General features: G+C 44.3%; 1 protein-coding gene across 4 annotated transcripts in view; it reads right to left on the reverse strand.

Moving 5' to 3' along the window:
* The window catches only part of LOC126187314 (DNA-directed RNA polymerase III subunit RPC6), a 104,083-nt gene that overhangs the window by 34,380 nt on the left and 44,068 nt on the right, over positions 1-25,635 (reverse strand). For all 4 annotated transcript variants that reach the window (XM_049928317.1, XM_049928315.1, XM_049928314.1 and 1 more), the window contains one exon: positions 574-822. In XM_049928317.1, the coding sequence (XP_049784274.1) occupies positions 574-822 (249 nt within the window). The remainder of the gene's footprint in view (positions 1-573; positions 823-25,635) is intronic.

A 25,635-nucleotide genomic window follows, 5' to 3' on the forward strand; every position in this document is an offset into this window, starting at 1 on the left:
CAATGTAATATTTCTCTAAATAAACACTTAAAATCCATAGAGATGCATAAACAAAACTTGTGTTCAGAATTGTAAAGTTTACGAGATAGCAAAAGTAAGTTGGCAGAAACATACATGCTTATGATCTATAGCACAGATGGGCAACTGGCAGCCCATGGATTACATCTGGCACACAACTGGCTTCAATCCAGCCAATGGAAGAAATTCTGGGTGAAAATAAAGTGAGTACTCTCAAAAACACATGTTTTGGTGCATCGTTTGTTGACATGACATGTCAAGAAAGGGATTCATTCATAACAGCTGCATTACTCCATCAACATTAACATCGTGGACTCTGTACTTTTGACTTTATGTGCTAGTAGTATTTCTGTCATGTCATGATGAGACGGCCCATGACCTTAAGTAAATATGTGAATCAGACCCATGTGTCAACAAAGATGGACAATTCCTAATCTAGAGAGAAGTCACAAGTTTGAAACGAAGTCTCCTTAAAGATAAAAATGGGTACCAGATACATGATTTGATTTAGCAAAATAACACTTTTATTATGTGAGAAACTAGTATTTTACTTACAGATACTGATTTCACAGCTTTGATTAGTTTCTTATTTTCCAGGTTTTTCAATATCTTATTAAGCTGTGTGAGTATCAAATTGGATTTATGTCTTATATCTCTGATCCAGATTCCTTTGTTTCCAGCCTCTTCAATGATTCTGTAAACCACTTTTTCTTCATTGTCAGCACCTTTAACATTCTGATTTTTTGACGGGTCTTTCAATTTGTACAGTAATGTTCCTTTTTGATTGAAGAGATCAAAAAATCCCTGGAAAAAAAATGGAAGCCATACCAAAAATGTGAACATAGTTCTAGGGATATAAGGTAAGAAGATAATTTGTCAATCTTACAAATTTCTTAAATTAGCGTCTGACATTTTGTTTTAACAACTGAACACTTTCTGTAGATAAATAATTAAAACAAAACAAGTTAAAATACAGCAATTAGCACTGTTTAAAAAGAGAACAAGAATGTGCTGCCAAGAAAGCTCACCAACAACATTGGTATTTCAGTAAACAATAGTTAATTGCCTACAATAGCAAAATATCAATTATGGAAAGAGTAGATTGCTACTCACTGTAAAGATGACACATTCCGAGTTGCTGGCAGGCACAACGAAAAGAGTGTTACATATTAACTTTCAGCCAATGCCTTCATCAGAAAAGAAAAACACATGCTGTTGTGTGTGTGAGGTGTGCTTGCACTTCTGAATGTGTGTGTTTAAAGTAGATGACTCACTGAAAGGCAGAAGTGCTCTGTATCATCTATAGGTACCCAAGAGAAAGGTACAGAGCTTGGTTAGCTTTCAGAATGCACTTCCTTTTACAAGCTTGTAGGAAAAGCATGCACACGCACACACGTCTGTCTCCATACATTGTGCTCTGTCGACAGCCACCTCTTTCCCGCCCCACAGCGAGTGAATTGGGGTGATGTAGGATGAGGGATGTAGAGAGGTGGGAGGCAGGGAGAGGGTTGGAGGTTAGCGTCTAGCGGTTTGCAGAAAAGTGGGGCGCCATCTGGAGGCTAGTTAAAGGTGCAGGTACAGGGGGCAGATGGCAGAGGGCTGGGCACATGATTTCATAGACTAGGTCTTGAGATAACAGCATGCAACTAGCTGATGTGGGGACACAGATTGGGGGAGGGGGGAGGCAGCGAGTTACCTTAGATTTAGGCCAGGAAGGTTAGGGGGCAGAGGACGCACTGTAAGGAGAGCTCCCATCTGTGCAGCTCAGAGAAGCTGGTGGTGGTGTGCAGGATCCAGATGGTGCATATTGTGAGGCAGCCATTGAAATCTCGCATATTGTGTCCTGCTGTATGTTGTGGCACTGGGAGGTTGACCTTGATTTTGGCAAGGGTTTGGCAGTAGTCACTCATTCTACTTGACAGCTGTTTGGTTGCCATACCAATGTAAAACACTGTGCAATGGTGTCAGCAGAGCCCAATCCATCCACACAGCACCACCTTCTCCAGTTCCGTCACAGATTTATCCTACTCCATCAGAGGCCAGGCAGCTGTTATATACCAGCTCTGTTACAATCACTGCACAGTGTTTTACATTGGTATGACAACCAATCAGCTGTCAACTAGAATAAATTGCCACTGCCAAACTGTTGGCAAAAACAAGGTTAACCACACAGTGGCACAACATGAAGCAGAGGACAACATGCAAGATTTCAATGGCTGCTTCACAACCAGTGCCACCTGGATTCTCCCCAGCACCACCAGCTTTTCTGAGCTGTGCAGATGTGAGCTATCTTTACAGCACATCCTTTGCTCTCGTAATCTTCCTAGCCTAAACTGAAGGTAGCTCACTGCCCTAACCCATCCCCAACACAATAGTGAGCATGAGCGTGTGTGTGAGCGTGTGTGTGTGTGTGTGTGTGTGTGTAAGAAAATGCATTCTGAAAGCTAGCAGAGCTCTGTCCCTTTTGTTTGTGTACCTATCAACAACACAGCACTTCTGTCTTTCATGAGTAGTTTTCTTTATTCCTAAATAATTCGTAATTCTCAACCAGAACTGCCCATACACTATTAGACCTGTGTGAGTTTATCTTTTCTGATGAAGGCTTTGGCTGAAAGCTTGATGTGTAAGTCTTTTTTGTTATGCCTGTATGCAACTCAATGTGTCATATTTATAGTGAGAAGCAATCTATCCTTTCCATAACTGTTAAAACAAACATAAGCACCATAAGTAGATAATATGAAGACTTACTCAATACTGTTTGTGGACATAAATTTGTGCAGTAGTTACTTCCACATAAAAATGTCTAAGACTATATCAGATTACTAAAATGTTGATTAAAGTATATTTGCACAATAATTGAGACTCCTGCTGTTTGGTGTAATGGACAAAATTTTGTTTGTGATCAAATTTTATTGGAAGATCAGAGTTCAAATATTGGCTGACAGTGTCTAGCCACAAGACAATAGCTAAACATCTGTGTGGGCAAGAGAAATAAGATCTGCATCTACAAGTCTTATTTGCACCTGGAGTATTAAAATTTTGTAAACTTTAACTTGTCCCATATACTCAAGTTCTAATGGTATGATTGTCCATATACGAGGTGCATTCAAGTTCTAAGGCCTCCGATTTTTTTTCTCCGGACTGGTGAGAGATACAAAACATGTGCATTGTTTTAAAATGAGGCCGCGTTCATTGTCAATACGTCCCAGAGATGGCAGCACCGTACGGCAGATGGAATTTTACCGCCAGCGGCGAGAATGAGAACTGTTTTAAATACTTAAAATGGTGACGTTTTCCTTACTTGAACAGCGTGCAATCATTCGTTTTCTGAATTTGCGTGGTGTGAAACCAACTGAAATTCATCAACAGTTGAAGGAGACATGTGGTGATGGAGTTATGGATGTGTCGAAAGTGCGTTCGTGGGTGCGACAGTTTAATGAAGGCAGAACATTGTGTGACAACAAACCGAAACAACCTCGGGCTCGCACAAGCCGGTCTGACGACATGATCGAGAAAGTGGAGAGAATTGTTTTGGGGGATTAGAACAGATCGCCTCCAGAGTTGGCATTTCTGTGGGTTCTGTGCACACAATCCTGCATGACAACCTGAAAATGCCACGAATGCTGACAGACGACCACATGGCTGCCTGTGTGGCATGTTGCCAAGCAATGTTGACGCACAACGACAGCATGAATGGACTTTCTTTTCGTCGGTTGTGACAATGGATGAGACGTGGATGCCATTTTTCAATCCAGAAACAAAGTGCCAGTCAGCTCAATGGAAGCACACAGATTCACCGCCACCAACAAATTTCGGGTAACCGCCAGTGCTGAAAAAATGATGGTGTCCATGTTCTGGGACAGCAAGGGTGTAATCCTTACCCATTGCGTTCCAAAGGGCAGTACGGTAACAGGTGCATCGTACGAAAATGTTTTCAAGAACAAATTCCTTCCTGCACTGCAACAAAAACGTCCGGGAAGGGCTGCGCGTGTGCTGTTTCACCAAGACAACGCACCTGCACATCGAGCTAACGTTACGCAACAGTTTCTTTGTGATAACAACTTTGAAGTGATTCCTCATGCTCCCTACTCACCTGACCTGGCTCCTAGTGACTTTTGGCTTTTTCCAACAATGAAAGACACTCTCCGTGGCCGCACATTCACCAGCCATGCTGCTATTGCCTCAGCGATTTTCCAGTGGTCAAAACAGACTCCTAAAGAAGCCTTCGCCGCTGCCATGTAATCATGGTGTCAGCGTTGTGATAAATGTGTACGTCTGCAGGGCGATTATGTCGACAAGTAACGCCAGTTTCATCGATTTCGGGTGAGTAGTTAATTAGAAAAAAAATCGGAGGCCTTAGAACTTGAATGCACCTCTTACTATTATACCTGCAATTCTGTTTTTCTTTTCTGATGAAGGCTTTGGCCGAAACCTTAATGTGTAAGTCTTTTCGTTCTGCCTGTATGCAACCAGGGTTGCCACATGTTTCCCCAAGTGAAATTCCCTGATAGTTAACTGATTTCCAGACAAGTCTTAGCATTTTTTCCTCTGACACATTTTGAGGGTTAGATGTAAGAAAACTATCTTTGCAGCTATGGTACAAGAAACAATATTGCAAATGAGGAAATACCTAAAAAAAACTTGCAAGTAGATGGCGTTTCTTGATGTGAGCAAAAATCTTAAGTACTAACATCAACATCTTTTGTAATGAGCTGTTTTTGAATGAAGAAAGCAAGCCAAATGGTATGTGTTTTTCATTAGAACTACTGATGTTATTTAATTACAACAAAACATAGCACATTTGGTGACAAAAATGTGCATTTCCTTGGAGCCACAAGACAGATTTAAAATAACTTCACTAATTTCAGAAATAACCTCAGAAAAAAGTAGGCCTCTTGAAAGATGTGTGTAAAAGAGGAAGAAGAATAACAATAAGGTGGGAAGAATTGAGTAAACCAACACTGTAGGTGACCACCGATAAAATCTGGTTCCACTATATTCATTATTGTCGGTTATTACCCACTGTGTTATATCTATTATTTTACAGGTATTTTGTGATTTTTCTTTTGAGAAATATATAAGTATACAGCATAAAAACTGTCAGCGACTGTCACAATTTTCTTCTTCTTACCGTCCATAATTTCTAACACAAACTAATTTTTGAGTGCCAATATATACTAGAACAAATAAAATGTTGTTAAAATGCCACACTGTACAATGTACTTGTGATGAGACAGTTGCAATTCCTGAAATCCATTGCCCATAGCCTCTGGCATGCTGAGAAGCACTGCAGTCCTGGGTCTGTAAATAAACCATGAAAATCTGCTCCATTACGCCACACACGAACTGACCCGGCCTGCAGGCAGATCGGAGAGACTATATCCTACAGGCAGGGCCTGCACATTAGTGGAAACCGAATAGGTTTAGATAGGCATCTACTGAGACAAAAACGAGATTTTTCCAGTTCCCCCCCCCCCCTTTATGTGGGTGAAATCCCCTTACATTCCCTGATTTCCAGAACCTGTGGCAACCCTGGCAATTCAACATGTCATATTTACAGTGAGTAGCAATCTATCCTTTCCATGACTGTTAAAACAAACATAAGCACCAGAAGTAGATAATATGAAGATTTACTCAATACTGTTTGCGGACAAAAATTTGTGTGATAGTTACCTCCACATAAAAATGTCTAAGACTATATCAAATTGCTAAAACATTGATTAAAGTATATTTGTTTGACAATTAAGACTCTTGTTGCTTGGTGGAATGGACAAAATTTTGGGTGTCATTCAAATTTTCCTGGAAGGTCAGCAATTTCCACATAAGATCAGCTGTCGATGAAGGATAAGGGATCAAATATTGACTGATAGTGTCTAGCCAGTAGACAATAGCTAAGCACCTGTGAGGGTAAAAGAAATGAGATCTGCATACAAGGGTCTTGTCTGCATCTGGAGCATTAAAATTTTGTAAACCACTTTAACTTGTCCAGTATACTCGAGCTCTAATGGTATGATTGTCCAAGTATAACATTTTTGTCTGCTGAAATCTGATCTCATTGTAGACATTCTGTTCACAAAGAATATCAGGGTCAAATGAAGTCATGTTACAAGCTGTCATCACATATTGCAGTTTTAAAGTTAGCCATAATGTTTATTTAGCAAGTTATGTTAATTCATCACAGTCCTTTTAATCTGCTATGCTTCTCAGTGTAATAGTGCTGCACCGAGTACTTTTAAATATATTTAAGACATATTGATAGGTGCACTGATTTTTTATAACAAACTATTTGTGTTGTGTGTCATATCACAAACAGGAGTCAACAAATGAAGTGAAGAGCCCAATGGCTGTTTGTTTTGATTTGCTTTAGAGTGCAAAAACAACTGGGGCATTATGCACCCATGTCAAAATTAAAGAACACGAAGACAGAGAGGAGTTATTAATGACTATACATCAATCCCAATTGACATAAGAGAAGACAGTTAAAAATAGGGACATGCAGAAAGGGCTACAAAAGATACCGTACGGGAACAGAGGTCCAAAACTAAAAATTAAATGGCGTTCACCATATTGCTTTGATGGATAAAAAGTACAATGCGGTCGACAGCTCGCGCATCATTTGCTAAAATGGCTGATAATTCAGACGGTGAACCCAAACAGGAATGTAAACATTTAAAAAACGGGCAGTCCATCAGGAAGTGGCAGACAATTGAAACTCTGGGGAAATGTGTGCAAAGTGGTGGGGGAGTGCCACTTATCAAATGGTGATGGCTAAAAAGGCAGTGCCCAATATGTAACCTAACTAAAAGGACCTCCTCCTGGTGGGAGGGCCGAGAGGAGGTCGTCCAAGCAATCACTAGGAGAGGCTTAATACCGTATTTACTCGAATCTAAGCCGCACTTTTTTTCCTGTTTTTGTAGTCCAAAAAACTGCCTGTGGCTTAGAATCGAGTGCAAAGCAAGCGGAAGTTCTGAAAAATGTTGGTGGGTGACGCCACAACTAACTTCTGCCGTCGAATATATGTAGCGCTACACAGGCATGCTTTGTAGGCACAAAAATAAATATTGGCACCAAATCCTCTGTGTCAGTACATAAATTTTTTTTAAAAAAAGGGTGGAAGACGAGCTTTTTTCTCCGCCCCGAGTTTCGACCACTGCATTTTCATACATTATCCAATGAAGTAAATACAAATTCTGTATTGTTCATCTTCGAATGTAGCAGCATTTGAATGTACTACGAAAATCCGACTGGCAAAGCTGTTTGGGATGTTTGTCAATATGGCCAACTCTACATTCTGAATTTTTTCCTACCTGTGAGAAGAGATGGTTGCTAATAGGAACTTTTATGAATTGTGAATCACATGCAGTATTCTCTTCACCGTAAGAATAATTCAAATATAAACATTTTGCCATTATTGTTTTGAACATCATTGTTTCGAGGAGGAGGAGATTAGTGTTTAACGTCCCGTCGACAACGAGGTCATTAGAGACGGAGCGCAAGCTCGGGTGAGGGAAGGATAGTGAAGGAAATCGGCCGTGCCCTTTCAATGGAACCATCCCGGCATTTGCCTGAAGCGATTTAGGGAAATCACGGAAAACCTAAATCAGGATGGCCGGAGACGGGATTGAACCGTCGTCCTCCCGAATGCGAGTCCAGTGTGCTAACCACTGCGCCACCTCGCTCGGTCATTGTTTCGTGTTTGCTGCTATCTCATTTAAATCCTGTCTACCTAATAAACTACGAAACTAGTGTGAGACAACAGCATAGGCGGAAGAATATACATTTCATGTCATGTTTATATTCGTATTATTCTTATGCCTAATAGTGATACAGTCAGTAATGAAGCACAGCAATTGACTAGATTTTTAAATCTAAGATGACTAATTTCTGTGCAGAATGTAATGTACTAAAGAGGCGTATGCAAAGATTTTCAAACGGAGAAAAATTTTCGCTAAGCTCTCGTTCAGAACACCTTCTATCATACGCAGTCTATTATTTGGTTCTTGTTGATCATTATCAAAGAAAGCAGCAGTGTAAGTAACAACAAGTAGCAATGTCTTGCCAATGTTTCGCTAATGAGATGATTCCTCTCTTTTTTTTTTCAATTGTAAGCGGCAGTAGCGCGCACAAAAGCAAGCCATACCGCAAGCGGCGACAGGCCGTAAACACGCACTACCAGAATGCAACAAACAATGCATGACACAGTACAGTAATGCATTTTCAGCTTAGAGTGACGTAAACACCTATAACAAAGAAAACGGCGCTTATCAGATCAAAGAAAAATAAGCAATCAATTCAAACCAGATGAAGCATGAGAGAAAGGAAGGGTACACGTATAAATACGGACTGAGCGCCTGATACATAGCAATGGCTACCTGGTAAAGCTTAACTGCTACGCTTACGACTCGAACCAAACTACTGTAGCTGTATCATTATTCATTCAACCTAAATTGTGTCTCATATTACAATGGACCAACTTTGTTTCGATTTGGAGATGCGGCCTAAAACTTTCTCCCCCCTTGAATTTTGAGTCTCAAATTTCAGGTGCGGCTTAGATTCGGGAAAATTTTTTTCCCTTGATTTCGAGTCTCATTTTTCAGGTGCGGCTTAGATTCGAGTGCAGCTTAAATTCGAGGAAATACGGTAATCTGGAGCTTATTCCCATGAAGGGAGGACCAATGGTGATGCCAAAGGGACACCACCTCCTGGCAGATGGCAACACAGATATCATTGAAGGGAATATAGGAACTAGTGTGCCGAGGTACAAGGACTGCAGCCTTGGCAGCAGCCTCGTTTCCTGGCAGACCAATATGACCAGGAACCCACATTAACATCAAAGAGGCTCCACCAAGAGGGATCAAGTGACAGTTTTCCTGGACCCGTTGCACTATGGGATGGATGGTGTACAGCACACATAGACTTTGAAGGATGCTGAACGAGTCTGAGCAGAGGACACAATTGAAAAGTTTGTCGCTGGATGTACCTCAGCACACTAGTTCCAATACTCCCTTCAATGATCTCTGTGTTGCCATCTGTCAGGAGGTGGTGTCCCTTTGGCATCGTCATTGGTCCTCCCTTCATGTGAATAAGCTCCAGATTATTAAGCCTGTCCCAGTGGTTTGGACGACCTTCTCTCGGCCCTCCAACCAGGAGGAGGTCATTTTAGTTAGGTTACGTATTGGGCACTGCCTGTTTAGCAATCATCATTTGATAAGTGGCACTCCCCCCACCACTTGACACAGGGCGAAGAGCTCAGCTGTAAATACTGAGCAGTGTGCTGGAGGTCGATATCAAAAAACATGGGCGCCAATGACGAAGGCACACCTGACACCACAGTCAGTCTGAGAGCCACTACTGTACACAAAGGTACTATCGCGAAGTTCCATGTGAAGATCGTGAAACTGAAGGCGATAGTGCGAGGCTAGAGTTGTGTCCTTAGGAAGCAAATGAAGGCCAAGGTTAGCACGGGCCATTTCACAAAGCCAAGGTGGTGAAGGGCTCACACCCTCCGAGAAAGTTGCAGGTAGTGTGAAGTTAAGCCGCCAGAGCAAGTGCCAAAAGCAGACTCCAGGAAGTAACAGAGAAGAGGGACGCACCCCATACTGGCGATCAAAGGAATCATCGAAGGAGGAGGCGTAGGATGGGTGGCCACACATGGCAGACAAACAGCATGCATACCTGCTGAGGAGAAACTCACAATGATAGGACAGTGGTAGTTTAGCAGCTCCTGCATACAGACTCTCAACCGGACTAGTGTAAAAGGCCACCAGTGGCCAAACGGATGCCACGATGTTGGATAGTGTTGATACTGCATAAGATGGATGGACATGCTGAAGCATAAACAAAGCAGCCATAGTCTAGTTTTGAATGGACAAGGGACCAGTACAAATAGAGGAGTGTAGTTCGAACTGCACTCCAAGAAATACCATTGAGGACACACAGGACACTGAGGGACTGCGCACAGAGGGCTGGCAGGTACGACACATGGGAGAACCAAGAGTTTCCTATCAAGCATGAGCCCCAGGAATTTCTTAGTTTCAATGAACAGAAGAGGAACAGGCCCAAGATGTAAAGATGATGGGAGAAACAAAGTGTGCCACCAGAAATTCATACAAATGGTTTTGTCAGTGGAAAAACGAAAGCCACTGTCGATGTTCCAGGAGTAAAGAAAATCAAGACATTGCTGAAGATGCCGCTCAGGGAGACAGGTCTGTGGAGAACTGCAATAGATTGCAAAATTGTCAACAAAAAGGGAACTGGAGATGTCCGGCAGGAGACAGGTCATTATAAGGTTAAGAGGACAACACTCAGGACAGAACCCTGAGGCACACTGGTTTCCTGGATAAAGGTGTCCGACAAGGCAGAAAATTCCTGAGGAAACAGGGCAGGCAGCCATGGAAGCCCCACAAGTAAAGACTACGGAGGACGCCAGTTCTCCAGCAGGTGTCGTAGGCCTTATCCAAATTGAAAAACATGACCACAGTCTGGGATTTCCACAGAAAACCACCCATGACAAGTGTGAACAAAGTAACAAGACGGTCAACTGCAGAACACTATGCTCAAAATCCACACTGTGCAGTCGTTAGTAAATTGCAAGACTCGAGCCACCATACCAGCCGGGCATGAACCATACTTCCCATCACCTTGCAAACACAGCTGGTGAGAGAGATCGGGCGGTAGCTAGAAGGAAGGTTTTTGTCTTTACCAGGCTTAGGTATGGGTATGACGGTGGCTTCACGACAATGTCTGGGAAATGTGGCCTCTGCCCAGATACGGTTGTGTTTATTAAGCACAAAGTGCTTGCCCACAAGAGAAAGGCACTGTAACATCTGCATATGGACAGCATCTGGCCCTGGGGTGGACAATCAGGATGAACTGAGAGCATAATCCAGCTCCCTCATACTAAAGGCAGCATTGTAGCACTAATGATTCTGAGAAGAGAAGGGTAACGCCCGAGCCTTCTCCACGCGTTTCCAATGGAGGAAGGCAGGGTGATAGAGAGAAGAGCTTAAAATTTCTGCAAAATGGCGGCCCTAGGTGTTGGAGATAGCAACAGGGTCCACAATGACATCGTCTGCTACTGTCAGGCCGGAAATTGGCGAATGGACCATGGTCCCGGAGAGCAATCAGAGGTTGGCCCACAGGACAGAGGAAGGGGTGGAACTGTTAAAAGAACTAGTGAATGACATCCAGCAAGCTTTCTTTACTACCCTGAAGATCGCGACAGCACTTTGTACGCATCTGTTTATAATGAATGCAGTTTGCCATCATAGGATGATGGTTAAAAATGCAGAGAGTACATCTCAGTGCACAAATTGCTTTGAGACATGCCTCAGTCCACCAAGGGACTGGGACACTGTGTGGTAAAGACGAAGTGAAATGAATGCAACGTTCTGCAGCAGTGAGGATTACGTTTGTAAGATATTCCACCTGGTCATCACAACTGGGGAAATCTTGTTCATCAAAGGTCGCTAGGGAGGAGTAAAGCCACCAGTCAGCCTTAGTAAGCTGCCATTTGGGTGTACACACAGGTGGGGTAGGAGTCAGTAAACAAATAGCACATGGGAAATGTCTGCTCGAGTAGGTTCCAGAAAGAGTGGACCACTCAAGACGAAGGGCAAGCTGGGCAATGGAGAAGGATAGGTCCAAATGGGAATAGGTGTGCGAGGAGTTGGAAAGGAAAGTGCATGCTCCAGTGTTAAGGCAGAAGAGGTTGAGTTGATTATGAAGATCAGCCAAGAGGGCGCCTCTCTGACAGGTTCTGGGAAAACCCCAAAGGAGTTGATGGGCATTCCAGTTGCCGAGCAGCAGAAATGGGGGAGGTAGCTGCCCAATAAGCTGAAGGAAATCAGCCCTAGTGACACTGAACGACAGAGGGATATAAATGGTACAAAGGGAGAAAGGCAAGTGAGGAAGGAAAAAGGGAACTGCAACAACTTGAAGATGGGTAGTCAGGGAGATGGGTTGACTATTGATCATCATCCTGTATGAGCAGCATGATGCCCCCATGAGATGGAATGCCAACCTCAGGGGGAAGATAAAAACGAAATGGGAAGAAATGTGGAAGCTCACAGCGGTCGGGAGGATGCAATTTTGTTTCCTGAAAGCAGAGTACAAGGGGACGCTGTGATACTAAAAGCAGCTGTAAATCCTCTTTGTGCAACCAAAAGCCACAAACATTCCATTGAAGGAGAGTCATGATGATGAAGAAATAAAGGGATGTCACCTTGGCAGCTGTCAAGTGACAGTCTGCGAAGACTTGCTGCTACAGGGCACAGAAACAGCAGGATCCTGCTCCATGAGATCCACAGGAGCATTGGCTTGCTTGTGCTGTTGGTATGTGGAGTCCAACGCAGAAAAATGATTGGTGGTGTACAGCGGCTACAGGGAGGTAGGCAGGGCTAAGGTATCACGTAGCAACACCATTGAAGAGGATCTTTGAGTTGGGGGAGAAGACTGTTTGCCTTTCTTGGACTTCTTCAAGCCTTTCCAGTTAGCAGAGGAAGGCTCAGGTGTTGTTTGGCTGGAGGGATGTAGGAAGTCTTTCACAGGAGTGCTCCTCTTGTCCTTTCTGGCCTACTGGTTGTGTACTGTTTGATGGCTTGGTGCACAGCTGGACGGGATACGGCAATGCTACCTTGACACTGGGTGATTTCACAACCTCAGAGTTGAATTTGAGGTCCCACATCTGCATGGCCATGTCCTTTATGGAGCGAGAGGTAACAAGAACAGAACTATAAGCGGCAGACGGGAGAACACAGGGTTTGTGACTAGCCAATAACTTGCGAGCAACTGGGTAAGGCACTTTTTCCTTTACCCAGATCTCCTGGACAGCCCACTCATCAAGATACACGGGACAAAACCCGAAGGAGGCTGCATGGCTGCCATTGCAGTTGATACAGTGGGGAGAGGGAGACGGATAATCACCCTCATGTGCATCCCTACCACAGGTTACACATTTGGCTGGGTGTCGACAACGTTCTAGTGCGGTTGAAATGATTACTCTGGTAGTAGCACATTGGGTTCGGGATGTACAGTCAGACTGTGATAATTTCTTAGCCTGCTTTGATCTTGGATGGAATCACCACTCCATCAAAGATGGGAAAAAGATTGCAGGTGACCACTAAGGAGAAATCTATCTTTTTCATCACCAGAAGGAAGACAATGACACCCTGATCAGATAGGTATGACTGGATTTCAGCCTCCATCAGACAGTCTAGCAGCCTAGGGTAAATAACATCATGGGAAGGATTCAGAGTTCTATGGGCCTCGACACAAACAGGATAAGCATGGAGAAGCGAGGCGGCAAGCAGTTGTTGAACTTGAGAATCAGAAGCAGCCTCCAAAAGCAAAGTGCCATTCCGTAAACAAGAGCAGGATTTCACAGGGCCAGCAAAGTAGAGGTGGAAGCAGCAATTATAACTACACACATAACAAACGCTGCAGCAGCAGTACCTACCACACTTCATCTACAGGATTCAACAGCAGCAGAAGATGAAGCAACATCCAAATCTCCACTGTCACCAGTTGCCACAACAATGCCTACAGCAGCAGCAGCAGCAGCAGCAGCACCTATCACACTTCACCAGCAAGATTCAACAGCAGCAGAAGAAGAAGCATTCGCCTTATCTCCTCAGTCACCAGATGCCACAACAGTGCCTCCACACACCATAACAGCAGTTCCATCAATTCCTGTAGTAGCAGCCTCATCTACAATATCATCACAAGGAGGGAAGAGTAGGCATACAACAGTAGATGTGCTACCACTCCAAGTGAACAATTTTTTAGTAAAAGGCAACAAGAGGCAGAAATCCAAAAGATAAGCCCTGAAAAAGGTTTGAAAACCAATCACCATAGTGTTCAGTGTGTAAGCAATAAGAGCATGGATCTTAAAATATGTTACCTTAACATTCAAGGACTGAAATATAAAGAACTTATCATAAATGAGTTTGGTCTTGATAACCAGTTTGATATTTTTTGTCTGAGAACACTGGGCTAATGAGAATGAACTTGCAGTTGCCAAATTTGACAATTTTAGTATAGTAAATAGCTACTGTAGGAAAGAGCACATTAGAGGTGGTGTGGCAATTTATTCCAACCAGTCACTCAATTGTACAATAACCAAACTAGACCTAAATTCCTTGTGTAATGAACAGCACTTTGAAGTTACAGGTATAATCATTAATAGTCATAAGCTAATAGTAGTATCCATGTACAGATCACCAAAGGGAACCATTAACATATTTTTCGAAAAATTGGACATGCTATTGAGTGCATTAAGTAATATTAAATGGCTACACTATGATATTGCAATAGGAGGTGATTTGAATGCTGATTTTGATGTTACTAAATGTAAGGGTAGTGTTGCAGATCTGGAAAACTTACTAAGACAATACAATTTACATCATGTTAATAACAGGCCCACAAGAAACAAAGCATGTTTAGATAACATCTTTGTAAACTTCAAGACCACTGAAAACACATGCGAAGCTGTAGTGTTCCCATTCTCTGACCATGACTCCGTATCTCTAAATTATGCAAGTAAAATTCCCCTCAATAGGAGCAATGCAAACAGACCTGTCCCAACAGTTGTGATTACCAGACCCGTAACTGAGGATAAAATTAACACATTTCGTAATTCCCTTGCTGACAGAGACTGGTTTGGCCATTGTAGTGTCGATCGACATTACACTTCAAGTAATGACCTGCCAGCCAAAATAATATTTTATAGATTTTTTAATGCATTCTTGACCCTATTTAACTATAGTATTCCCATAAAGAAAATCAAAATAATGGACAACAGCTACAAATCCAGATCTCAAAACAGACAAAATATATGGTACACTAAACAGCTGACAGATCTAAAGAAACAAGTTTTGTTACTGTACAACATATACAATAGTATGAAGTCTGACTGTGCCAAATCAGCCTATGTGGAATGCAGGAATGAATACAAAAAAGCCATCCTGCAGGCCAAAAAAGCCTACAATGCCCACAGCATACATAATTCCACCAATAAATGCAAAACCGCTTGGAAAGTAATTAACAGTGCTGCCACAGATACTAAAAAAGACAAAATTAATATCCCACCACAAACACTCAATGAGTTTTTTATTAATTCAGTAAAAGAAATAGGAGACGCAATTATCAAACCAGACATTAGTCCATCAGAGTTACTCTCCCAAAATTGGGGTAGACAGTCACTAAATTCAAGCATGCTAACCTTCTCCAAAGTAACGCCTAGATATGTACAAGGGGTCATAAAACAACTGAAATCATCTGATAGCTTAGATATATATGGCATATCATGCAACCTGCTAAAAAAAAGTGTGTGATTGCATTCTGTACCCTTTAACTCATTGCATAAACAAGTGCTTACTTGAGGGATATTTTCCTGATGAGTTAAAACTGTCTAGGGTCGTCCCAGTATACAAAAAGGGAGATAAAGACTCTCCATCTAGTTACAGGCCTATTTCAATAGTACCCGCATTCTCCAAGGTAATAGAATGCATCATGTACCAACAATTATCATCTCACTTTGAGAATCTAGAAATAATTAATGCTACACAATACGGGCTTAGGAAGAATCTGTCAACCATTGATTCAATCAACACGGTAGTCAGTTACATCCTCGAAGTTTTTGAGAACAAAGGCTTTGTTCAGGTCTCATTCTGTGACCTAAGCAAGGCCTTCGACTGTGTTGAGCACACGCCACTACTAGAGAAACTAGAATTCTACGGCATCAAAGGAAACAGTCTCAGACTATTAAAAACTTACATCAACAACCGTAAACAGGTAGTTTGTGTTGGTAAGGAAATGTCAAACATAGAAAATGTTAAAGTAGGTGTGCCTCAGGGATCTGTACTGGGGCCCTTCCTGTTTCTGATAATGATCAATGACCTCCCCTCGTTTATTAGATCCACCACTGTATTGTATGCAGATGATACAACTTTTCTTCATAGCAGTAACAATCTTAATGATCTTAAAACCTGTGCTGAAAATACGCTCACTCATGCAGCATATTGGTTCAGAGCAAATAGTTTCCTGCTAAATGAAAATAAAACTCAGCAGATAATCTTCACTCTAAGAGACAAGCCACTATCTGATGACCCTAGTTCTGTTAAATTCCTGGGAGTTTATTTAGACGAAAAGTTATCCTGGTGCCAACATGTAAACTATATTAGTAGTAAGCTATCTAGAGTAATTTATTTATTAAGACAACTCAGAAATTGTGTACCTGAAACATACATCAGATCATCTTATTTTGCATTTTTCCAAAGTATAATATCCTATGGCATTATCTTGTGGGGTAACTGTAGTCATATACATGACACCCTATTATTGCAGGAGAAAGCCATTAGGATAATTACAAATTCTTCACATAAGGCTCACTGCAAACCCTTATTTATCAAACAAAAAATTATGACTGTAATAAACCTCTATATATACAATGTCTTAATCTTTACGAAGAAGAACCTACAAGATGTGAAACATAGAGAAAAATGTACATTGTTACAACACAAGAAGCATCAAACACACATACACGCCTTACCACAGACAATCAAAATCAATAAATAGCTTTGAAGTCACAGGGCACAAACTATTTAATAAGCTGCCACATACCATACAGGATCTTCCTGAACATACATTCAAAGAAAGACTGCATGAATGGTTTATTGCCCACCCATTCTATGATATCAATGAATTCTTCAACTGTAAAATTCAGTAATCCAACAGATGACCCACTGTACATTTATTGTAATATAAGCTAAAATATTTCAGTAGTCAATACCTTAGCACACTGTATTATAAATTGTAACTTCATTTGACGTTGTCAATTGCTGTAATGGCCTAAAGACAATAAAATCTTTATTATTTATTATTATTATTATTATTATTATTATTATTATTACAATGGCATCAACAACTTTCTGAATAATAAACAGATTCACCATTGCGAAGGACTGACCGTCTTCAGTACGTGAAATCACGAGAAACTGTGGTGCAGCTGGAAGGGTCTTTGAATCATTAGCCTCGTTCTGTTTAAGTTCTGTAGACGTTGATTGTGAAGATGATTGTCTCATTGTGAGAAAATCCCCTGATTGCCAGCGTCTCCGATGGCGTGCTCCTTCCAACTGGGGGCTCATTTCACAAGGGAACGCACTCACCTTAGGTGATAACTGACACCTCAGGTCACAGCTCCCGAACACCTGACAGAGGGACCAATCAGTAGTTTGGGAAGGTAGCAGCTCAGACAATCACCCCTCCCTGGGCCTGGCCTATACCAGGAGGTACATGCGAACTCTACCTGTCAACTCGGGGCTGGGAATTATGTGTTGCCCAGTTACCTGTTATGCGTCAGATGCTTGGGCCAGCCATCTGGAGCACACAGGGAGGAAGAAGAAAAAGAGGAACCTCGAACACCTAAGCAGAGGAACGAGAGGAGAAGGAAACAAAAAAAGGAAAAGGGAATGAAAGACAGTGGTGAGACTGTTCTTACGTCAGCAACAGACAATGCGGGTAGACAGGCAGCATGAAAGGGAAAAGATGCTACAAAGGCTGGGGGCCCTGTGGTTGCCTAGGACAAACCCCCCCAAAGAGGAGTGGCTAGCCCCCCCCACCCCACCCCTGGGGTGGGGGGGAGGTGTCCTATGGGTGTGGTATAAGAGAAGCACCTTAACGTTGCTTTGTAATAGCTTCCAGCAATTGCACAAGCAAGCTCTGTTTCCTGTTTCTGTAAATACAACAGAACTGACTCAGACACAGGCCAACTGCTCACACAACAGAAGCAGGATGCACACACAAATGTACACAAAACCAGGAAGATTGGCATCTCATCACATTTAGTCCTTGCAGATGTCAAGAAAATGTTTCCCCTTTCTAGAAGACTGTACACTAAAGCCAATGTAGTGGCACTCCGTTCCAAACAGGTAGTAACAGTGACTTATTACATAACATCCAGCCTCTTATTATTATTATTAATATTATTATTACTAAATCAAATTAAGAACTAAGCACATACATGAAAAGATGTAACAAAAATTGGTGAAATATGTAAATAAATATGTAATGAAGCAGTTATTTGTAAAATCCAAAATTTAATTTTTTTGCTAGATAATGTAAGTTTACAGGTGGGCTAATCAAACATTAATTCTTAATCAGTTCACTTCTGCTACAAAGTAATGAAGTACAAGTGTCTTCTATTGAGGCATTTAAGTCACAATGGAATGGGATGCACAATTAATTACATTAAATTGTTCCAAACATTCTGTTGGCATGCAGTCTCCTGTCTGACTAACCTTCACAAGAAGTCTATGGTGCATACTTATATGCCAGTAATATTTATGCGCTAAGAATAATATTCTCATGGGGATCTACAATTTCCCCATTCAATAAGCAAGACAAAATAACCAGATTTGAGTATCTTGGATTCTTATTCTGCATGGATTGCAGTTTGGTGGAAACTACATACCCACTTCACCTGGTACAACACTGACCTTCCGAACTGCATCTTCCATTATCTCCACAGCCTCTCAGAGAGGCATACTTGAAGTCTTCAGTTTCCTGATACTATCTGGAAACCAACTGAACTGACTTGCTTTTTTTTTTTTTTTGTGTGTGTGGTTTTAGGGCGCACAAGTTCAATGGTCATTAGCGCCCTGACTACTCTAAGAATGCACTGCGAGGCACAAGTTGACAACAACAACTAAAAGGGAAAACACGATAAAAGACAGACTGACAGGCATAGGATTAAAAAACAGCATCATCAAATGTCCTTAGAGAGGTTTGTCAAATTGATAAAACGAAGAACACGAGCAGCTGCTCGTGGGTCATCCGCTAAAATGGCATCGAATGTACTCGGCAAGTTAAGATCTAGACGCAGTGTGTTAAAATCGGGACAGGACATTAAAATGTGTCGAACCGTCAGCAAGTGCCCACATGGGCAGAACGGCGCCGGCGCAGCCGTCAGCAGATGACGATGGCTGAACCGGCAGTGCCCAATTCTTAACCGGGCCAAAACTACCTCCTCCCGCCGAGAAGGGCGTGAGGAGGACGTCCAAGCCACGGGAAGAAGTTTTAAAGCCCGAAGCTTGTTGTCTGTAAGTGCAGCCCAATCGGCATGCCACAGCGATAAAATGCGCCGACAAATGACACTGCTAAAATCGGACGAAGGGACACAACAAGAAGCTGTCCGAGGCTGGAGGACCGCAGCCTTGGCCGCGGCATCTGCAGCTTCGTTCCCAGGGATACCGACATGGCCAGGAACCCACATAAAGCTAACCGGAGAACCGACGTCCACCAGCTGCTGAAGAGAGCGTTGGATCCGGTGTACGAAAGGGTGAACCGGGTACGGATCACTGAGGCTCTGGATGGCGCTCAGGGAGTCGGAGCAGATGACATAAGCAGAATGTTGGTGGCGGCAAATGTAAAGAACAGCCTGGTAGAGGGCAAAGAGCTCAGCTGTGAAGACCGAACAATGCCCATGGAGCCGGTATTTGAAACTTTGTGCCCCGACAATAAAGGAACACCTGACCCCGTCATTGGTCTTAGAGCCATCTGTATAAATGAAAGTCATGTTGATGAACTTCGAACGAAGTTCCAAAAAACGGGAGTGGTAGACCGAGCCGGGGGTAACCTCTTTTGGGAGCGAGCTGAGGTCAAGGTGAATGCGGACCTGAGCCTGGAGCCAAGGTGGCGTGTGGCTCTTGCCCACTCGAAAGGTTGCAGGGAGTGAAAAATTAAGGTGTTGAAGGAGGCGACGAAAGCGAACTCCAGGGGGTAGCAGGGCAGAGACATACAACCCATATTGACGGTCGAGAGAGTCGTCAAAAAAGGAACAATAAGACGGATGGTCGGGCATTGACAGTAGCCGACAGGCATACCGACAAAGCAGTATATCGCGCCGGTAGGTGAGTAGCAATTCGTCAGCGTCAGCATGAAGACTCTCTACGGGACTAGTATAAAATGCTCCGATCGCAAGTCGTAAACCCCGATGTTGTATGGAGTTGAGGCAGCGTAAGATGGATGGCCGTGCAGAGGAGTATACGAAGCTCCCATAATCCAGCTTGGAGCGGACGATCGACCGATATAGACGAAGTAGGACAGTTCGATCCGCTCCCCACGACATACCACTGAGAACACGGAGGACATTTAAAGAACGGGTACAACGGGCGGCCAAATATGACACATGTGGAGACCAGCTAAGTTTCCTGTCAAATGTAAGGCCTAAAAATTTGGTTGTCTCCACGATTGGGAGAGCAACGGGACCGAGTCGTAAGGACGGTGGGAGAAACTCTTTGTAGTGCCAGAAGTTAATACAGACCGTCTTCTCGGCAGAAAAACGGAAGCCATTGGCGACACTCCAGGAGGAAAGACGGCCAAGAGAACGCTGAAGACAGCGCTCCAGGACACGTGTACACTGCGCGCTGCAATAGATGGTAAAATCGTCCACGAAAAGGGAGCCTGATACATCAGCTGGGAGGCAATCCATTATTGGATTGATCGCGATGGCGAAGAGAGCGACGCTCAAAACTGAGTCCTGTGGCACCCCATTCTCCTGGCGAAAGGTGTCGGACAGGACAGAACCCACACGTACCCTGAGCTGTCGATCCATTAAAAAGGAACGAATAAAAAGAGGGAGGCGACCGCGAAGGCCCCATGTATGCATGGTGCGGAGAATGCCCGCCCTCCAACAGGTGTCGTAAGCCTTCTCCAAATCAAAGAACACAGCCGCGGTCGGGCGCTTCCGCAAGAAGTTATTCATAATGAAGGTCGACAAGGTAACCAGATGGTCAACAGCAGAGCGGCGCCTACTAAATCCACATTGTACATTGGTAAGTAGGCGTCAAGACTCGAGCAGCCAAACCAATCGAGAGTTAACCATTCGCTCCATCACTTTACAGACACAGCTGGTAAGCGAGATAGGTCGATAACTGGAAGGCAAGTGCTTGTCCTTCCCCGGCTTAGGAATCGGGACAACAATAGATTCGCGCCAGCATGCGGGAACATGTCCCTCAATCCAGATGCGATTGTATGTACGAAGAAGAAAACCTTTACCCGCAGGAGAAAGGTTCTTCAGCATCTGAATATGAATAGAATCAGGCCCTGGAGCGGAGGACCGTGATCGGCCAAGTGCGTTTTCGAGTTCCCGCATGGTGAATGGGGCATTATAACTTTCACAATTTGAGGAGCGGAAGTTAGGTGGCCTAGCCTCCTCTGCCTGTTTGCGAGGGAGGAAGGCAGGGTGGTAATGAGCGGAGCTCGAAACCTCTGCGAAAAAGCGGCCGAAGGCATTGGACACAGCCTCAGGGGCCACAAGGACGTCATTCGTGACCTTCAAGCCAGAAACTGGTGAGTGGACCTTAGTGCCAGATAGCCGGCGCAGGCTACCCCAGACAACGGAAGAAGGAGTAAAACTGTTGAAGGTGCTTGTGAAAGCAGCCCAGCTGGCTTTCTTTGATAATACGACGACACTGAGCACGTAATCGTTTATAATTGATACAATTCGCCACTGTAGGGTGGCGTTTAAATGTGCGTAAAGCACGTCGACGAGCACGTAAAGCGTCTCTACATGCTGCGGTCCACCAGAGGACCGGTACGCGACGTGGAGAAGAAGTAGGGTGAGGGATGGAATATTCAGCAGCAGCGAGAATGACTTCCGTGAGGTGTGCGACCTGACGATCGCAGCTTGTGAAGGTTTGATCCTGAAAGGTCGCCCTGGAAGAGAAGAGCCCCCAGTCTGCCTTGGAGATGGTCCAACTAGAGGAGCACGGAGAGGGGGTATGCTGCAGGAGATGGATAACACACGGGAAGTGGTCGCTCGAATATGTATCAGAAAGTGCATACCACTCAAACCGGCGTGCAAGTTGGGGAGTACATATAGAGAGGTCTAAATGGGAATAGGTGTGAGATGTGTCCGAAAGAAAAGTAGGGGCGCCAGTATTGAGGCAGACAAGATTGAGCTGGTTGAAAAGGTCTGCTAACAAGGAGCCCCTCGGGCAGGATGCTGGAGAGCCCCAAAGGGGATGGTGGGCATTGAAGTCTCCAGTTAACAAAAATGGTGCAGGTAGCTGAGCAATAAGTTGCATCATGTCTGCCCTGGTAACGGCAGATGACGATGGAGTGTAAACGGTACAAATGGAAAACGTAAAAGCGGGGAGAGTAATGCGGATGGCAACTGCCTGCAGGCCGGTGTGCAACGTGATGGGATCGTAGTAAATATCATCCCGGACCAGCAACATAACCCCTCCATGAGCTGGGATACCTATCACAGGGGGTAGGTCAAAACGCACAGATGTGTAGTGTGCCAAGGCAATTTGATCGCATGGGCGTAGCTTCGTTTCCTGGAGGGCTACGACGAGCGGACGGTGCAAGCGGAGCAGCAACTTCAAGTCCTCTCGGTTGGAGCGAATGCTGCGAATATTCCAGTGAATAAGTGCCATCGTAAGAAAAGGAAGATGAAAGAAGGGGTCACCTCGAAGGCCGCTGAGGGCCTGGCTTCGAGCGAGCACTGCCGCCGCTATCAGTAGGCGGACAGTCATCGTCCATTGTGTCTATATGTTCATCGGCCATCTCGGGAGGATGGCCGGGAGGGGGAGCTTCCTCCGCCGGTGAACGGCCAGATGTACGGCTACCAGCGGTGCGGCCAGGCGAAACGGATGACGGCCTGGGGCGGCAACCGCTGGGTGGCGCAGGAGAAGAAATGCGCCGTGGCAGAGAAGGAGAACTGTGCTTCCTATGAGCCTTTTTGGAAGGACGTTTGGTGGAAGTACCGGTCGAAGGCTGGGAGGTCGAGGTACGTAGGAAGTCTGCACGGGATGGTTCCTTCTTGAAGGCCCGTGCATCTGACTTCGGGGTCTTTGTCTTAGCAGAAGCTGATGAAGGGGCTGGTGTCTGTGGGGTGATGGGAGGAAGAGGAGACGTCGACCGCGCGATCTTAGCACTGGCCGAACGGACGACCGTAGTGCTGAAGGTCAGATCGCATGTCTGGGTTGCTACCTCCCTGGTAGTCCGAGGAGAGGCGAGGACAGTACTGTATTTCCCCGCTGGGAGCAGTGCGGGCTTCCTACTAGCCAATAGCTTGCGAGCAGCCGAGGTGGACACTTTTTCTTTGGCCCGAATTTCTTGGATACAGCGTTCTTCCTTATAGACAGGACAGTCGCGGGAGGATGCGGCATGGTCACCCTGACAGTTCACACAACGAGGAGACGGAGGTGGACAGTCACCCTCATGGGCATCCCTGCCAACATTTAGCCGCATTGGAACAAGACTGTCGAGTGTGATTGAAACGCTGACACTGGTAGCAGCGCGTAGGTGTCGGGACATAGGGGCGAACAGAAATAACCTCTTAGCCCGCCTTGATGCGCGATGGCAGCTTAACACTATCGAAGGTCAAGAAAAGTGTCCGGGTCGGTACAAGGTCATCGTTGACCTTTTTCATGACCCTATGGACAGCCGTCACGCCCTGCCAGCGAGGAAAGATTGAATCTCCTCATCAGTCAATCCGTCGAGGGAGCTAGTATAGACTACACCACGAGACGAATTCAAAGTTCGGTGGGCCTCCACCCGGACAGGGAACGTGTACAGGAGTGTGGCCCGAAGCAGTTTTTGTGCCTGAAAGGCACTCTCAGTTTCTAGTAATAAGGTACTGTTACGCAACCTGGTACAAGATTTGACAGATCCGGCTATGGCATCTACGCCCTTCTGGATAACGAAAGGGTTGACAGAGAAAAAATCCTTTCCGTCCTCAGATCGAGAAACGACGAGGAACTGTGGGGCAGGCGGTAGTACTTTTGTCACTGGTGGCTGGTCACGTTTCCGGTTTTGGGCAGAAGTCGAAAGAGATGGAGTAGAATCCATTGCAGAGGAATCCCCCATGATTGCCAGCGTCTCCGATGGCGCGCTCCTTCCTTGTGGGGACCCTCTCAGAGGGCACTCCCGCCTTAGGTGAATGTTTACACCTCAGGTCACACCTCCCGAGAAACAGACGGAGGGACCAATCGGCATGGTCAGAAGGTATCAGCTCAGGCAATCACCCCTCCCCGGGCCTGGCCTTTACCAGGGGGTACGCGCGTTCCTTACATGTCTACCCAGGGCGGGGACTTAGGCGTTACCCCGTCACCGGCTACGCGTGCGAACGCGTGGGTCGGCCTTCAGGCACGCACAGGGAGGAAGGAAGAAGAGGAAAAACAAGAGAGAGAGGGAGAAAGAGGACAGACTGTCTCAAACGCCGAGGCGGAGACCAGAGAAGGCAAGGAGAAGAAGGCAATGAGAAAGCAAGGAGAAGAAGGCAATGAGAAGGCAAGGAGAAGAAGGCAATGAGAAGGCAAGGAGAAGTCAAGGGAAAGAGTATGGAAGACAGTGAGGTGGAGAAGAGCAAAGAAAGGAACCAACAAAAGGAAGGAAGAAACGAGAAGTGAAAAACCAAAAAGACCACAATTATAGGTCGTGGAACCGTCCGTCTCCGGACGCAGGCGCTAACTACCCCCATGAGGGGGATGGACTCCTTTTAGTCGCCTCTTACGACAGGCAGGAATACCTCGGGCCTATTCTAACTCCCGGACCCGCAGGGGGGGACTTGCTATGTGTGAAACTGAACTGAGCACTAAACCGTTTAATGCTGACTAGGATCCACTCACAGACATTACAAGATCATAAGAAAAGTTCTCCATAACTGACTTCACAGCTTCAAAGTGAGAGAGGCAGAAGTACATCAGACAGCTGCTGCTTGTAGCATTGTAAACAATAAGAACATTTCAAGAAAATCTTCTTCCTTGCTGATATCAGCGTTTTTACTTCTGGGGATTTTCTGCCACTCATTGCAATGGACAAACTGTACATGTAACATGCACTAACTTAGGATAAAATACATTAAGTAATTTCTCTGCTTTCAACATTTATGGGGCTGCACCTGTGTACATCAGTAGAACCCTCTTCTTTTATGCCATCTGACCTAGTACCTAGGTACATAATAAAAATGAATCTGGCAACTGCTGAATTACTTGTTTTCCCCAAAGATTTACAATAAATTAAGTAGGGCTTGGATGCAGCCTCAGAGTCCAGCTTGCCCACAATTAGATTAGCAATGAAACAGCCTATAGCATCTGTTGTCTCATTAGCAGATATCCATATGGGTGATTTGTCAATGTCAGCACTGACTTTTTCGAATATATCAACATAGTAAGAATTTAGGTAACTCTTCCTGAGAGTGGACTCATTAGGAATGCGCAGGTGTGGTATTTCTATAAGAAATGTTTAAATTTAGATACCTGAAGTTTGTTCCAGGGTATGTGTCACAGCAACCAACACAAAACACAGTTGTTTGTAAAATTTACTATTAGTATTTATTACTTTTCATGCAACTGTGTAAGTAGAATCTGTTTCTTTGAAGAAATCTATTGGTAATTCTTATCACGTAGGCTGCTTTGTAAATGACGTTCAATTTGAGATTTCACCATACATCCTATATGTTTATCACAAGTCTGGCTGAAGACTACTTTACCATTGGTTGTTAAAGTACTTTCAATAGATATTCATGTTATCAGCTTTGATGACAATGAAGACACTAACTAAATGCAACTGATTGCTACACATTGTGTAGCATTTGAGAACAAGAAAGGA

The sequence above is a fragment of the Schistocerca cancellata genome, chromosome 5 (genome assembly GCF_023864275.1).
Source record: "Schistocerca cancellata isolate TAMUIC-IGC-003103 chromosome 5, iqSchCanc2.1, whole genome shotgun sequence".
NCBI classification, from domain to species: domain Eukaryota; kingdom Metazoa; phylum Arthropoda; class Insecta; order Orthoptera; family Acrididae; genus Schistocerca; species Schistocerca cancellata.